Source organism: Gobius niger (genome assembly GCF_951799975.1).
Source record: "Gobius niger genome assembly, chromosome: 7".
Taxonomy (NCBI): Eukaryota; Metazoa; Chordata; class Actinopteri; order Gobiiformes; family Gobiidae; genus Gobius; species Gobius niger.
This window is the reverse complement of record NC_136858.1, coordinates 600,619-616,797: the sequence shown is the minus strand read 5'-3', so window position 1 is coordinate 616,797 and position 16,179 is coordinate 600,619. Positions and strand designations below refer to the sequence as shown.

General features: G+C 41.1%; 1 protein-coding gene across 2 annotated transcripts in view; it reads right to left on the bottom strand.

The window, feature by feature from the left end:
* Positions 1-11,384, bottom strand: part of tes (testis derived transcript (3 LIM domains)) — a 35,362-nt gene extending 23,978 nt beyond the window's left edge. For both annotated transcript variants that reach the window (XM_079560409.1, XM_079560410.1), the window contains exons 1-2: positions 11,184-11,384; positions 6,300-6,385 (exon numbers count right to left, since the gene is read on the bottom strand). In XM_079560409.1, coding sequence (XP_079416535.1) covers positions 6,300-6,385; positions 11,184-11,210 — 113 coding nt within the window. In that variant the 5' untranslated portion in view covers positions 11,211-11,384. The remainder of the gene's footprint in view (positions 1-6,299; positions 6,386-11,183) is intronic.
* Positions 11,385-16,179: the final 4,795 nt, after the last annotated feature.

Below are 16,179 nucleotides of genomic sequence, written 5' to 3'. Positions count from 1 at the left end.
TCTCTGCTCCTTTAGCTGCTCTCCTCTCTCTCCTTTAGGTGCTCTCCTCTCTCTCCTTTAGCTGCTCTCCTCTCTGCTCCTTTAGGTGCTCTCCTCTCTGCTCCTTTAGCTGCTCTCCTCTCTGCTCCTTTAGCTGCTCTCCTCTCTGCTCCTTTAGCTGCTCTCCTCTCTGCTCCTTTAGGTGCTCCTCTCTGCTCCTTTAGGTGCTCTCCTCTCTGCTCCTTTAGGTGCTCTCCTCTCTGCTTTAGGTGCTCTCCTCTCTCCTTTAGGTGCTCTCCTCTCTGCTCCTTTAGGTGTTCCTCTCTGCTCCTTTAGCTGCTCTCCTCTCTGCTCCTTTAGGTGCTCTCCTCTCTGCTCCTTTAGCTGCTCTCCTCTCTGCTCCTTTAGGTGTTCCTCTCTGCTCCTTTAGCTGCTCTCCTCTCTGCTCCTTTAGCTGCTCTCCTCTCTGCTCCTTTAGCTGCTCTCCTCTCTGCTCCTTTAGGTGCTCTCCTCTCCTTTAGGTGCTCTCCTCTCTGCTCCTTTAGGTGCTCTCCTCTCCTTTAGGTGCTCCTCTCTGCTCCTTTAGGTGCTCTCCTCTCTGCTCCTTTAGGTGCTCTCCTTTAGCTGCTCTCCTCTCTGCTCCTTTAGGTGCTCTCCTCTCTGCTCCTTTAGCTGCTCTCCTCTCTGCTCCTTTAGCTGCTCTCCTCTCTGCTCCTTTAGGTGCTCTCCTCTCCTTTAGGTGCTCTCCTCTCTGCTCCTTTAGGTGCTCTCCTCTCCTTTAGGTGCTCTCCTCTCTGCTCCTTTAGGTGCTCTCCTCTCTGCTCCTTTAGGTGCTCTCCTCTCTGCTCCTTTAGGTGCTCTCCTCTCTGCTCCTTTAGGTGCTCTCCTCTCTGCTCCTTTAGGTGCTCTCCTCTCAGGCCGCTTTGACTGAGCAGTTTTGTTGTAATGTCACTTTTGAATGAATAAAGCTCAGGCTCACTCGTTAACCTCTTAACTCCCACCTGAACATTTTCTCCAGTTTGGCTTTACCCAAATCTAAGCTCCTTAAAAGCTTTTTAAAAATAAGCGCCAAAATAGAGATGAAAACGAGATGTAAACAAGGATGAAAAAGAAACAAAAAAGGTACAAAAATGCCATAAAACACTTACAAGAAAGCACAAAAAAATTGTTAAAAAAGCAGAAAAAATGTAAAAAAGTAAAATAAAAAAAAAAGCAGAAAAAATGGTCTAAAAGCAGAAAAAATGGTTAAAAAGCAGAAAAAACTGGTTAAAATAGCGGGGGAAAAATTATCTAAAAGGCAAAAAAAAAAGTTAAAAAAGCAGAAAAAGTGTTCAAAAAAAAGCAGAAAAAATGGTATAAAAAGCAGAAAAAAAAAGTTAAAAAAGCAGAAAAAATTGTTAAAATAGCAGAAAAAATGGTCTAAAAAGCACAAAAAAAAGTTAAAAAAGCAGATTTTTTTTTTTTTTAAAAAGCAGAAAAAAATGTACAAAAAAAAAAAGGAAAAAAAATGTTACAAAAGCAGAAAAAACTGGTTAAAATAGCAGGAAAAAAATGATCTAAAAGGCAAAAAAAGATTGTTAAAAAAGCAGAAAAATTGTTAAAAAAAAAAGCAGAAAAAATTGTCTAAAAGCAGAAAAAATTGTTAAAAAAGCAGAAAAAACTGGTTAAAATAGCAGGAAAAAAATTATCTAACAGGCAAAAAAAATTGTTAAAAAAGCAGATTTTTTTTTTTTTCAAAAGCAGAAAAAATGGTCTAAAAAGCAGAAAAAAAAGCAAAAAAAAATGTTAAAAAAGCAGAAAAAACGGGTTCAAATAGCAGGAAAAAAATTGTCTAAAAGGCAAAAAAAATTGTTAAAAAAGCAGAACATTTGTTAAAAAAGCAAAAAAAAATGTTAAAAAAGCAGATTTTTTTTTTTTTAAAAAGCAGAAAAAATGGTTAAAAAAAATGGTCTAAAAAGCAGGAAAAAAATGGTTAAAAAAGCAGAAAAATGGTTAAAAAAGCAGAAAAAATTGTAAAAAAAAAAAAAAAAAGCACAAATAAATAGAGCAAAAAAAGTGACACAGTGAAAACGTCGCAGTCTAGCTCACAGTCTAGCATAGAGGCCTACAGACTGTGAACTCTCCAGTCTAGAACCTCAGATTTGGGGAAAGCTGACCATGGAGAAAATGTGCTCGGTTATGGCGGGAGTTAAGAGGTTAATCTGCAGAGGAGGTTGAACTACTGCAGCTTTAGTCAGTTGGTAGTTTGGGTGAATGATGAAACACATTTGTTGCTTCATGTGTTTATAGTTTATGTGTGAGTTTCCACATGTGCCGAGCTCACAGGCCCGAACACAGCGGCTCATTCTGAAGCGGTGACATCACAGGAATGACGGAGGCGAGTCACGGCACGGCCAGAAAAAGCCTCACTCAGCAGCGGGAAACCGGGATTAAAGCAAACTCTCACGGTTTAAGAAGAATCAAAACATCAGCTTTATATATTTGCATATCTTATGTTGTGGACTTTAGCGTAAAACTTTTGGTATCATAAGAGACTGCTGATTTTTGACAAGCTCACATCCCTTGACCTCTATTAGATATTTTTTTTACAGTAATAATACGTGAATGTTTAACTATAGGCTGTTTGAAAGATGAAAAAAATGTAAGGGATAATTCAGGATTTTTGACATAGGGCCTCATTTCCTCGCTAGATTGTTTGTTGATTTCTGGAAATATATATATATTTTTATTCATGCAGTCCTTATATTTGAAGAGTTTAGTGGTGCTAGGCTAGTGCTAGGCTAGTGCTAGGCTAGTGCTAGGATAGTGCTAGGATAGTGCTAGGATAGTGCATGTCTATGGTAGCTAGTAGCCTGGATTAAAAACATGTCTGTGTTGATTTAAAAGAACTTATACTTGAGCAGCTTCCTGGTTGTAGCTACGCGGCGGCGGAGTGATCTGCTCGGTTACCGGATCTACTTGTTTACCTGCGGCCGCATCACTACACATGGAATTCACAAAGGAGCTTTCTACAAATCAGATATGGCAACGTTTGGAGGACGAGCCCAGGATTTTGAAGAGGTTTTTAATGCAGGCTACTAGTTACCATAGATATGCACTAGCCTAGCACTAGCCTAACACCACTAAACTCTTCAGATATAAGGACTGCATGAATAAAAAAATATATATATATATCTCCAGAAACAACAACACTCTGGATAACTACGGATTGAGGTCCTATGTCAAAAATCCTGAAATATCCCTTTAAATGACTTAAAGGGGGGTGTATTATGCAAAATGGACTTTCTCAAGCTTTCCATCATGTTATTCTGTCACTCCCTCATTAAAAACATGCCTGAAGTGTTGCCTTGGCACATTCACGTATTTGTGAGTAATCTGTAAAAACTCTGATGGCGGCCATTTTAGGGATAGGTTTGCCTGAGTCCTCCTAGGAACGCCCCCACCTCCTGGAGACGCCTCCGAGCTTTCGTCACCAGCCGAGTAACCAACCACTGCTCCTCAGCAGAACCCCCTCCCCACTGATGCCACAGACAGCATGTGGAGGGGGCGTGTCTGAAAGGGTCAGAGGTTCTTAAAGAGACAGAGGCCTATTTCAAGACATTCACTACAGCCATTTTGAGAGAGACATTTTATACAAGGCAGTTATTCTAAATTACTGCATTTACAGACCAACAGAAGGTTTGTCATCATTGTAGTGTGATATAGACTGGTGCTATGTGACTGAAAAAAGCAGAATACCCCCCCCTTTAAAATATCGGCTATCGGTCAACCCCCTTCATATTGGCATCGAACCCCAAAAATCTATATCAGTCGGGCCCCAGTCGTTGTAAGTGAAACAAATCTAACTTCTCCCTGTTTTTTTGGTTGAAAGCTCAGTAAGGCTGGAACTAGACTGTGAGAAATGCATGTGATAAAACCTGTAGCCCGAGTCGGAGCCTGTAAAATGTGGCGTCTGAAGTGATGATGTTGCAAGAGTGGAATGAAAATTTGAAGAAAACGGCCCTAAACTTCTGTAACATCTGCACACTTACGCCGTTTTAGAAACAGATTCTCTGAAGTAAACACACAGGGCTTCATTTACCAGCGTTTACTAATGACTTTGCTTGATTTCTCAATTTTTTTCTGCTTTTTTTATCCATTTGTTCTGCTTTTTTAATCATTTTTTTCTGCTTTTTTAACCACTTTTTTCTGCTTTTTTTTTTTTACCATTTTTTCTGCTTTTTTAACAATTTTTCTTCTTTTTTAACAATTTTTCTTCTTTTTTAACCATTTTTTCTGCTTTTTTTAAAACAATTTTTCTTCATTGTTAACCTTTTTTTCTGCTTTTTTTTTAGCCATTTTTCTGCTTTTTTAACCATTTTTCTGCTTTTTTAACCATTTTTCTGCTTTATTAACCATTTTTCTGCTATTCTAACCATTTCTTTGCTTGATTTCTGTATTTCACAGATGCAGCTCTGTGTAAACCCTGTGTAAAGTAAACCCTGTGTAAAGCCTGTGTATCATCGACATCAGAGTGTCTGTCTGATGTGGTCACGAGCCCGGCCCTCGCTCCACTGTCCGGGATAATCGCTCACATTCTCTCCACGTCAGGCTGTTTGATCTGGGTCACATGTAACTCATCTGTTTAACAATTACATTTGCTCCAGAAACGCCAAGTCTGTATCTGACACCGGAGAGACGACCACACGGTTATGAAAGCAGAGCCTCAGTTTGGACAGTTACATGTTTCATGTAAGGCCAAGCGTGCTGCAGCTCGTGCGGTCGCAGAGGCAAAAACTCGGGTCTGGGAGGAGTTCGGAGAAGCCATGGAGGAAGACTATCGGTCGGCCTCGAAGAGATTCTGGCAAACCGTCCGGCGCCTCAGGAGGGGGAAGCAGTGCTTCACCAGCACTGTTTACAGTGCGGGTGGGGGGCTGCTGACCTCGACTGGGGATGTCGTCGGGCGGTGGAAGTAGTACTTCGAGGACCTCCTCAATCCCGCCGTCACGTCTTCCGATGAGGAAGCAGAGGCTGGGGACTCGGAGGTGGGCTCGCCCATCACCGGGGCTGAAGTCACCGAGGTGGTGAGAAAGCTCCTCGGTGGCTCCGGGGGTGGATGAGATTCGCCCTGAGTACCTTAAGTCTCTGGATGTTGTAGGACTGTCTTGGCTGACACGTGTCTGCAACATCGCGTGGCGGTCGGGGACAGTGCCCCTGGATTGGCAGACCGGGGTGGTGGTCCCTCTCTTTAAAAAGGGGGATCGGAGGGTGTGTTCCAATTACAGAGGAATCACCCTCCTTAGCCTCCCCGGTAAGGTCTATTCCGGGGTGCTGGAGAGGAGGATCCGGCCGATAGTTGAACCTCGGATCCAGGAGGAACAATGCGGTTTTCGTCCTGGTTGTGGCACACTGGACCAGCTCTATACCCTCCATCGGGTACTCGAGGGTTCGTGGGAGTTCGCCCAACCAGTCCACATGTGTTTTGTGGATCTGGAGAAAGCGTTCGACCGCGTCCCTCGTGGTGCCCTGTGGGGGGTGCTCCGGGAGTATGGGGTCCGGGGCCCTCTGCTAAGGGCTGTCCGTTCCCTGTATGAGCAGCAGGAGCTTGGTTCGCATTGCCGGTAGTAAGTCAGACCTGTTCCCGGTGCGTGTTGGTCTCCGCCAGGGCTGCCCTTTGTCACCGGTTCTGTTCATTACTTTTATGGACAGAATTTCTAGGCGCAGCCAGGGGCCGGAGGGTGTCCGGTTTGGGAGCCTCAGAGTCTCATCTCTGCTGTTTGCGGATGATGTTGTTCTGATGGCTTCAACGAACCAGGACCTTCAGCTGCTCTGGGGCGGTTTGCAGCCGAGTGTGTAGCGGCCGGAGTAGAGTCGCTGCTCCTTCACGTCGAAAGGAACCAGCTGAGGTGGCTCGGGCATCTGTTCCGGATGCCTCCTGGTCGCCTCCCGCGGGAGGTGTTCCAGGCATGTCCTAGTGGGACAAGGCCTCGTGGAAGACCCAGGACACGGTGGTGGGACTATGTCTCCGAGCTGGCCTGGTGTCGCCTCGGGGTCAGAACAGCTGGAGGAAGTGTGTGTGGATCGGGAAGTTTGGGCATCTCTGCTGAGACTGCTGCCCCGGCGACCCGGCCCCGGATAAAGCGGAAGAAAATGGATGGATGGATGGATGTTTCATTCTATGTTTCAAATGTTGACAGAAACACACTCTGAACTTCTATGTAGTGTTGCATTACGGGCTTTAACGTGTGGACTTTAACAATGAAACATCACATCCAGGAAGTAGAGAACGAAGCGCCGACACCGTAGAAGAAGAAACTGGTTTAAAGGATGTTGTGACAAACCTCCAGAAGTGCAGCTCGAAGCCCTCGCACTTGTCTTTACATTTGAGACACGACGCTCCGGCTCCGAACTCGTGTCCCAGCGTCATCTGAAACAAACCAAACACAAACGTTAGGTCAGACTTTAGGAGACACTTCAAACCAGGTCTGACACGAGAACTACTACATCGATAACTGACAGAGGAACAAGACATTTGGATTGTCTGTAGATTTGTATTTCACATTTCACTGCATTTTCATTCAGAGCTGGGAAATGTAACGTCAACAAGAAAATAACAATAATATCGATAGACATGCAAATTTACAATATCAAGTTTATCTCCGATGTCAAGAAGAATGTGGGGAAAAATGGGGAAAAATTGAAAATGTGGAAACATTGGGGGAGGGTGAGAAATAGGGGAAACAACCTTTTTTTTTTCAAATAGGGAAAATTTGGGTGGAAAATGGAAACTGTTCTTCTATCTTTCTTTTTGAGCGACAAAGTGCTGTTAATTAAGATGAAGACGCACTATTAACGATTGTTCTATTAGTAAGACAGAAGCTTTGTTTACCTGCTTTACTAGATCACACCCTGTGATCCTCCTCAGAAGCGCCACCTAATGGTGAAAGTGATGTGTCAGAGGCTCCTTACATACTTTGACCACCAGGCGGCGCTTCTGAGGAGGATCACAGGATGTGATCTAGTAAAGCAGGCGAACAAAGCTTCTGTCTAACGATTATTTAGTAATCGATTAATCTACAGATTATTTTCACAATAATGGTGTATTTTTTTCAAAAACATTTTTATCACAAAACACGAGGATGGAGTAAGCGAAAAGTGAATGTTAGTCGGAGGCTCTCGGCGCTAATTCTGCTTCTGATTGGACGAGACACACACGGATATTTATGAAATGTTCTATGTACTAAACACTACTGACCCGAACTTCAAAAACAAAGAAAAATTCATGTCATTTTTGCTCTATTTGAGTCTGTGTTTACTAGAAGACCGTTAACCTCTGACCTCCCGCCTGAACCAAGGGCATTTTCTCTAGTTCAGCTTTACCAAAATCTAAAAACTTCTGGACTGGAGAGCAACGGTTGTAATGCCTCATTTGAAAGCTAAGATCTACAAAACTGATCACAACTTTTTTGTCACGTCGTCACTGAGATTCTGTCACATTTTTGGAGCATTCTTGTCGTGTTTTCGTCACTATTCTGTCACTTTTTTGTCACTTTTTTGTCACTTTATTGTTGCTTTTTTTCATTGTTTTTTTGGTCATTTTTTCTTGCTTTTCTGACACGTTTTTCTTGCTTTTCTGCTGCTTTTTTTCAATCATGTTTTCATTCTTTTTTTTTTTTTTTCACTTTGTTGCATTTTCGTCCTCATTATTGACGCTATTTTGATGCTTTGTTTTTTAAGCCTTTAGATTCGAATAAAGCCGAACTGGAGAAAATGTGCTTGGTTCGGGTGGGGGTAAAGAGGTAAATTCACTGCTAAAACAGTCGTCGACTATTTCAATCATTTCAGCCCTACTTACTAATAGAACAATCGTTAATAGTTTATACTCAGAACTGTTCGCCGCACATTTTTACATATTTCTGATGGTTTGCAAAAGCATCGTTTCATTATGGATAGCCCCTGTGGCATTCAGAGAGAAAATACACTTCTCCGATGACCAAGGCTGTGGCGAGTGCGTTCCCTCCATCATCAGGACAAGTTAAAAACAGCTGCAGCTTTTCACCGATGACTCGTTTCTGATGCGACTTCCTCCAGAAGCAGCTGTGAGGGCTTTATCCGGAAGAACACATGGTTTACACAGGACTGAGTCATCCACTAAAGGAGAGGAGGTTTACATACGGTCTCAAACTCCACTTATTCTGGTTCTTCACAGCTCCACACTTTCAATTTAGACCAGAATTCAGGAAATGCTTTGACTCTCATTTGACTTCAGTGAGACGAAATCTTGACCTTGCCTCTCTTTTCGTTCACATTTAGTCTGTCTTTATTCCTTTGTTTAATCTTCAGCTGAACCAAGTGCTGGGTTTAGTCACACGGTGTAATTTAACAAAAGAACTGAAGTCTGTAATTGAGTCCAAAATGCCCCACGCGTCGGTATAATCAAACCAGGCTGTGTGGTCTTATCTGCTATTTCTTTTTTCATTTTAAAGTGTATAGTTCAAAATAATAGACCAGCTGGTTGATTTTGCACATTTCGCAAAATCAGAAATATATTTAGACTTCCAGACTATCACTTAAACCTCTTAACTTCCACCTGACCGGATCCCATTTTCTCCAGTTTGGCTTTACCCTAATCAAAAAGCTTCTTGGGGAAAAAAGCACCAAAATAGACACAAAAATGAGAAGAAAACAAGGATGTAAAATCTACAAAAATGTGACAAAAATTCAGCAAAAATTCAACAAAAAAATGACAAAAATTCAACAAAAAATGACAAAAATTCAACAAAAAATGACAAAAATTCTACAAAAAATGTGACAAAAACTCAGCAAAAATGTGACAAAATTCAACAAAAAATGTGACAAAAATTCAACAAAAATGTGACAAAATTCTACAAAAAAATGACAAAAAATCAACAAAAAAAGACAAAAATTAAACAAAAAAATGACAAAAATTCAACAAAAATGTGACAAAAATTCAACAAAAATGTGACAAAATTCTACAAAAAAATGACAAAAAATCAACAAAAAAAGACAAAAATTCAACAAAAAATGTGACAAAAATTCAACAAAAATGTGACAAAAACTAAAAAAAAAAAAACTAAAAAAAAAAAACAACATAAAAAAGATGACACAACACAGCAACAACGTGAGGAAAAAGATCAGTTTTGTGGGTCTTTCAAATGAGATGTTACACAGGCCTATATAATGGCCAAAGAGGACAGAATGCATTTGGTTCAGGGGGGTGGTAAGAGGTTAAAGAGAGATAACTTCACTGATAACTTGGTAATGCATTTATAATCATGGCTTACACCCAGCTTTAGTCTTTAGTTTTCCCCCCATGATAATTTAGCCCTAGTTTCTCCCCCCACACATGACGGGCCGGGCCCATAACACTCATTTATGATCTGAGAGTCGGAGACAAAGCGGTGAGGACCGAGTCATCCACTAAAGGAGAGGAGGTTTACATACGGTCTCAAACTCCACTTATTCTGGTACTTTACAGCTCCACACTTTCAATTTAGACCAGAATTCAGGAAACGCTTTGACGGTGAGACGAAATCTTCTCTCTTTTTGTTCACATTTAGTCTCTCTTTATTCCTTTGTTTAATCTTCAGCTGAACCAAGTGCTGGGTTTAATCACACGGTGTCATTTAACAAAAGAACTGAAGTCTGTAATTGAGTCCAAAATGCCCCACGTGTCGGTATAATCAAACCAGGCTGTGGACAGTTTCTCAGACTTCAGGTGGAACCCCGGCTCATCTGCTATTTCGTTTTTCATTTTAAAGTGATAGCCTGTAAGTTTGCACAGAGAGGAGGGACAGATACAGACGCCATCCCTGGAATCGCCCATATATGGTCATGTTTGAACTTTCTCTAATTATTCAAAAACTACTGTAACAAACGCTGAATCATGAATATATTTTCTACTAAATAAAGATACAGAGACATGGAGAGGAGCAAAGTGGTTCAACAGCCAATAGATACATCACACAGCATCGTGCTAATGCTAACGGTGAACTAGCGCTGGCTACGATTGCCGTTTTTCAAAAGTAAACGATCAAGCTCCTCCCCCTGACTCCTGGTTGGACATGGCAAGCTGGTTCACAGGAACAGCTCGTCTTATTGGAGGACACAGGAGGATGCGATTAGTTGCTCAAACCCGGGAAAAATATATATTATTACTTACTTTACATCAAAGTAATAGACTAGCTGGTCGATTTTGCACATTTCAGAAAATCAGAAATATATTTAGACTTCCAGACAATCACTTTAACCTCTTAACTCCCACCTGAACGGATCCCATTTTCTCCAGTTTGGCTTTACCCGAATCGAAAAGCTTCTTGGGGAAAAAAGCACCAAAATAGACACAAAAATGAGAAGAAAACAAGGATGTAAATGGAACAAAAATGTGACAAAAAATCAACAAAAGTTCAATAAAAATGTGACAAAAATTCAACAAAAAATGTGACAAAAAATCAGCAAAAAAATGACAAAAAATCAACAAAAATGTGACAAAAATTCAACAAAAATGTGACAAAAATTCAACAAAAATGTGACAAAAATTCAACAAAAATGTGACAAAAATTCAACAAAAATGTGACAAAAATTCAACAAAATTGTGAAAAAAATTCAACAAAAATGTGACAAAAATTCAACAAAAATGTGACAAAAAAAAATAAAACATAAAAAAGGTGAGACAACACAGCAACAACGTGAGGAAAAAGATCAGTTTAATGGGTCTTAGCTTTCAAATGAGGTGTTACACAGGCCTATATAATGGCCAAAGAGGACAGAATGCATGTGGTTCAGGCGGGGGGTAAGAGGTTAAAGAGAGATAACTTCACTGATAACTTGGTAATGCATTTATAATCATGGTTTTCACCCAGCTTTAGTCTTTAGTTTCCCCCCATGATAGTTTAGCCCTAGTTTCTCCCCCCACACATGACGGGCCGGGCCCATAACACTCATTTATGATCTGAGAGTCGGAGACAAAGCGGTGCTCACTCCTTCTGGTTAAAACGGGAAGTTGACAGGGCGTTGAAAGGGCAAAAGTTTAAGGCTCTTCCTTCTGCTCCAAAAGAAACGAACCAAAGTGAAAGAGATCCTTGAAGAAAGTGTGAAACTGCTGTAAAGAGTGTGCAAAGCCGCCCTGCCTCATGTTTTCACCTGCCCCGGGACGGCGCACCTTCTCCCTCTGCACTTCTCCTGCGCAAGACACACGTTCTTACCTTTTTCACTTCCTTTTCGATCTCCATCTTGTGTTAAAGAGTTTCCCGCGGGCCGCACGGGGAGGAGGAGGAGAGCACCGGGACACCGGGACAGATGCAGACACAGACCCCGCTCACAGCTCGCTCCGCTCGGGACAGAGGCTGCTCCAAACGCCGCTGTGTCTCTCCAGGAAGGAAAGCGCAAAGGTGGACCGGATCCGCCGCGGCCCTTCACAATAAGACACGGGCTTACGACAATAAGAGTTCTTTTACAATAAGAACTGATAGAGATTATTACTTTCAAAAATGTGGTTGGGGAAAGGATGTTTGACATGCATTACATTTGTGTAGAAAAAAGTCTCTAATTTGCCCAAAAGGAAAAAAGTTATACATTTGCACCTTTTGTGTGAAAATTAATGCGGAAAAAAAGTTTCGTCAAACTTGCGACTTTTTCTCTCATATATTTGCACAAAAAACGTGCAAATTTACACGGTTTTCTTGCATATGTGCACTTTTCCCCCCCTGCCTTAAAATAAAGCTGGTCACGTCCTGTGGTCACGTCATTTTACTTCTACTTGAGTAAAGAAACGTTAGTCAATCCTGAGTGAATTATTCTACTCTGCCCACCTCTGAGCAAGGCCGGATTTATGCAGGGCTAACAGGGGCTAAACCCAGGGGCCCAGCAGGCTGAAGGGCCCCTGGGCATAACAGGAGAGAGTTCCCTCTCTCTTTGCAGACTCCCTCACATGTAAATCAGACTTTGTACCTGAGACTAAACCAGGAATAAACTGGGTCTAAACAAGGTCTGAGCCGTTTTTATTGATTTGACACTTCAACCTACAAACTATTGGTTTGTTAAAAGGCATGAGAATGCGATCTCAGTGGGTGGGAGGACCCCCAGACCCCCCTTTTAAATATGTCCCCCCTACCAGCCTGGCAGTAGCAACGGTTCTTCCGCCAGGGCCATGTTAAACTTTTTGGGGTCATTGTGTTAAACTGTCTTTTTTGTTTTGTTTTTTTCACAAAATTGTCATTTTTTTAAAACTAGTACTATGTTTAAGAAGATACTTCTGCATGTTCAAATAAAAAAAAAAACATTCATTTATCTCTTTATTGTAGACACACAGAGAGAAATCTGACAGACAGTATATGGGGGGCCCTGAAAAAACTTTCGCCCCGGTGTAAAGGTTTTAAACTACCCCCCATTTCAGGCTACCCCCCGGTACTTTGAAATCAGTTTCAAGTTACCCCCGGGGGTAAGATGAACGCGATTTCAAGCTACCCCCCCTGATTTCAGATTACCCCCCCTCTCAACCGCTTTCTTCATTCATAAGATACCTTACAGGAACCGCGGTTGGAGCCGTAACCTTAAGGATAGTGGAGTTTACGAACTAAAGCTAACCTTACCTTAGCCCTAACCTTAAGGATAGTGGAGTTTACGAACTAACGCTAACCTTACCTTAGCCCTAAACTTAAGGATAGTGGAGTTTACGAACTAACGCTAACCTTACCTTAGCCCTAACCTTAAGGATAGTGGAGTTTACGAACTAACGCTAACCTTACCTTAGCCCTAACCTTAAGGATAGTGGAGTTTACGAACTAACGCTAACCTTACCTTAGCCCTAAACTTAAGGATAGTGGAGTTTACGAACTAAAGCTAACCTTACCTTAGCCCTAAACTTAAGGATAGTGGAGTTTACGAACTAACGCTAACCTTACCTTAGCCCTAAACTTAAGGATAGTGGAGTTTACGAACTAAAGCTAACCTTACCTTAGCCCTAACCTTAAGGATAGTGGAGTTTACGAACTAAAGCTAACCTTACCTTAGCCCTAACCTTAAGGATAGTGGAGTTTACGAACTAAAGCTAACCTTACCTTAGCCCTAACCTTAAGGATAGTGGAGTTTACGAGTCAAAGCTAACCTTACCTTAGCCCTAACCTTAAGGATAGTGGAGTTTACGAACTAAAGCTAACCTTACCTTAGCCCTAACCTTAAGGATAGTGGAGTTTACGAACTAAAGCTAACCTTACCTTAGCCCTAACCTTAAGGATAGTGGAGTTTACGAACTAAAGCTAACCTTACCTTAGCCCTAACCTTAAGGATTGTGGAGTTTACGAACTAAAGCTAACCTTACCAGTTGAAAAGTTACGAGAGTTGTAGCTATTATTAGCAATTAACATCCGGGCATTTTCTATTTAACACAGCCGTGCCAAACAAACAATACATATTGTGGCGGGGGTAATCTGAAATCAGGGTGGGTAACTTGAAATCAGTTTCAGGTAACCCCTGGGGGTAGTCTGAAATCAATTTCAAAGTACCGGGGGGTAAGGTGAATGGGGGGGTAGTTTGAAATCGCTACACCGGGACCCATTTTACTTAAATCCGGCCCTGCCTATGAGTATACATGACTATAACATCATAAACTCCAGGTGTCAGTCATCTCGTCATCTTCCAGAGGACAGCCACTAAAGCCAGTTGCATCACCCATAGTGGCAGGTAGGGGGAGCTCTTGGACTAGAAGCCAATGGCCTGATGCCACTTTTGCATCTGCTGAGAACGTGTGCGCCTCAGCTGTAACACTAGTGTCCAAATGCTTATGTGAATGATGCCTCAGCTGGTATGTGACGTCACGGCGGGACCAAATCAACTGAGACGTAAAATATTGTGTTTTCCTCTAAAAGAAAAAAAAAAGGTGAATATCATTAAATAAGCCAAAAGAGCTGAAAAAAAAAATCAAAATAAAGGTTCTCTTTTTGGGAATGGCTCGCAACCCACTTTTGGGTCCCGAACCACCAGTTGGATCCACTGCTTATTAAGGATTGTGACATGGCATCTCAGAAATCAACCTGTGCCTTACAACAAGGGTTCCCAAAGTGGGGGTCAGGGCTCTCACGGGGGTTTTTCAGGCACTGATCCGGGGGGTGCAATGTTACAGAGGGAATGCACATGTTCAATCTAAACAGACATAGAAACTTCAACAGCAGCAAACTGTGGACGCGTTTTGCAGCTGATGCTGATGTATTTCAAGATTATTCATTATTAAAAACTAAAAGTAGTCAATCGTTTGTTTAGATTTTTGGTGTAAACATCATAGAATGTGTTTCTTCTTGTGGGCTGTGAGGGTCTCCAGTTGTTTGCAATGATACTTTTAGGATCGCGGCCTGAAGAGTTTGGAAACTTCTGCTCTATAATGATGTCGTTGAGGTTATGAGAGTGATGTCACAGTCTGGCAGAGAGGAAAATGAGTGTCAAGTCTGTAATGTTTTCTCTGAGTACTTGTAGAAAAGGCCACTTGAGGAGTGTGAGTAACTGCTTGAGCGTAAAAGTGTGATTTATTGTGCGGGTAAACAACATATGAAGTGATTTGAAATGTTAATATTTCCAAAGAAAATGCCATAACGAGAACATACAAAGAAATCAACGGACCGTCCATCCACCGGGGCCCGGTCGCGGAGGCAGCAGAGATGCCCAGGCTTCTGCTCTCGAGCCGGCTCCTCTCGACGTGAAGGAGCAGCGCTTCTACTCCAAGCTCCCCCCGGGTGCCCCCGTCCACCCTATAAAGGAAACTCATTTCAGCCGCCTGTATCCGCAGTCTCATCCTTCAGTCATTGTCCAGATCCAAGGCCGGATTTATGCAGGGGCTTACAAGGAGTAAGTCCAGGGGCCCAGCAGGTTGAAGGGCCTGCTGAGAAGGATGTAAACGCAACAAAAATGTGACAAAAAAATCAACAAAAAAATGACAAAAATTCAACAAAAATGTGACAAAAAAAATGTGACAAAAATTCAACAAAAAATGTGACAAAAACTCAACAAAAATGTGACAAAAATTCAACAAAAATGTGATAAAAATTAAACAAAAATGTGACAAAAATTGACAAAATGTGACAAAAAAAATGTGACAAAAATTCAACAAAAAATGTGACAAAAATTCAACAAAAAAATGACAAAAACGCAACAAAAATGTGACAAAAATTCAACAAAAAATGTGACAAAAATTCAACAAAAAAATGACAAAAACTCAACAAAAATGTGACAAAAATTCAACAAAAATGTGACAAAAACTCAACAAAAATGTGACAAAAATTCAACAAAAATGTGACAAAAATTAAACAAAAAATGTGACAAAAATTAAACAAAAAATGTGACAAAAATTCAACAAAAATTCAACAAAAATTCAACAAAAATGTGATCAAAATTCAACAAAAAATGTGACAAAAATTCAACAAAAAAATGACAAAAACTCAACAAAAATGTGACAAAAATTCAACAAAAATGTGACAAAAATTCAACAAAAAATGTGACAAAAATTCAACAGAAAATGTGGCAAAAACTCTACAAAAATGTGACAAAAATTAAACAAAAATGTGACAAAAACTCAACAAAAAATGACAAAAATTAAACAAAAATTGACAAAATGTGACAAAAAAATGTGACAAAAATTAAACAAAAATTGACAAAATGTGACAAAAAAGCAGGTTGAAGGGCCCGTGGGCATACGGAGAAAAGTGCTCAGTGCGGGCTGTAAGCTAGTTCCCTCTGTCTTTGCAGACTCCTTCACATTTATCAGATGATTTTTTTACCCGAGAATATACCAGGTCTAAACCAGTTCTAAACAAGGTCTGAGCCATTTTCATGGAGTTGACACTGGGAAAAAATATGTACCTACTGGTCTGTTAAAATGCAGCAAAATGCACCATTAAAATAAAATAAAATGTCGGTGGGAGGACCCCCAGACCCCCCTTTTAAATGTGTCCCCCCAACAGTCTGGCAGTAGCACCGGTTCTTCCATTAATTAGGGTCAAAATGTTAAACTTTTTTTCACAAATTTGTCTTTTTTTTTAACTAGTACTATGTTTAAGAAGTTACTTCTGCATGTTCAAATATGTATAAAAATGTATTGATTATGGGGGCCCTGAAAAAACTTCAGCCCGGGGCCCATTTTACTTAAATCCGGCCCTTTCCAGATCTCAGACCATAGGGTCAGAGTAGGGTCGCAGATCGACTGGTAAATCGAGA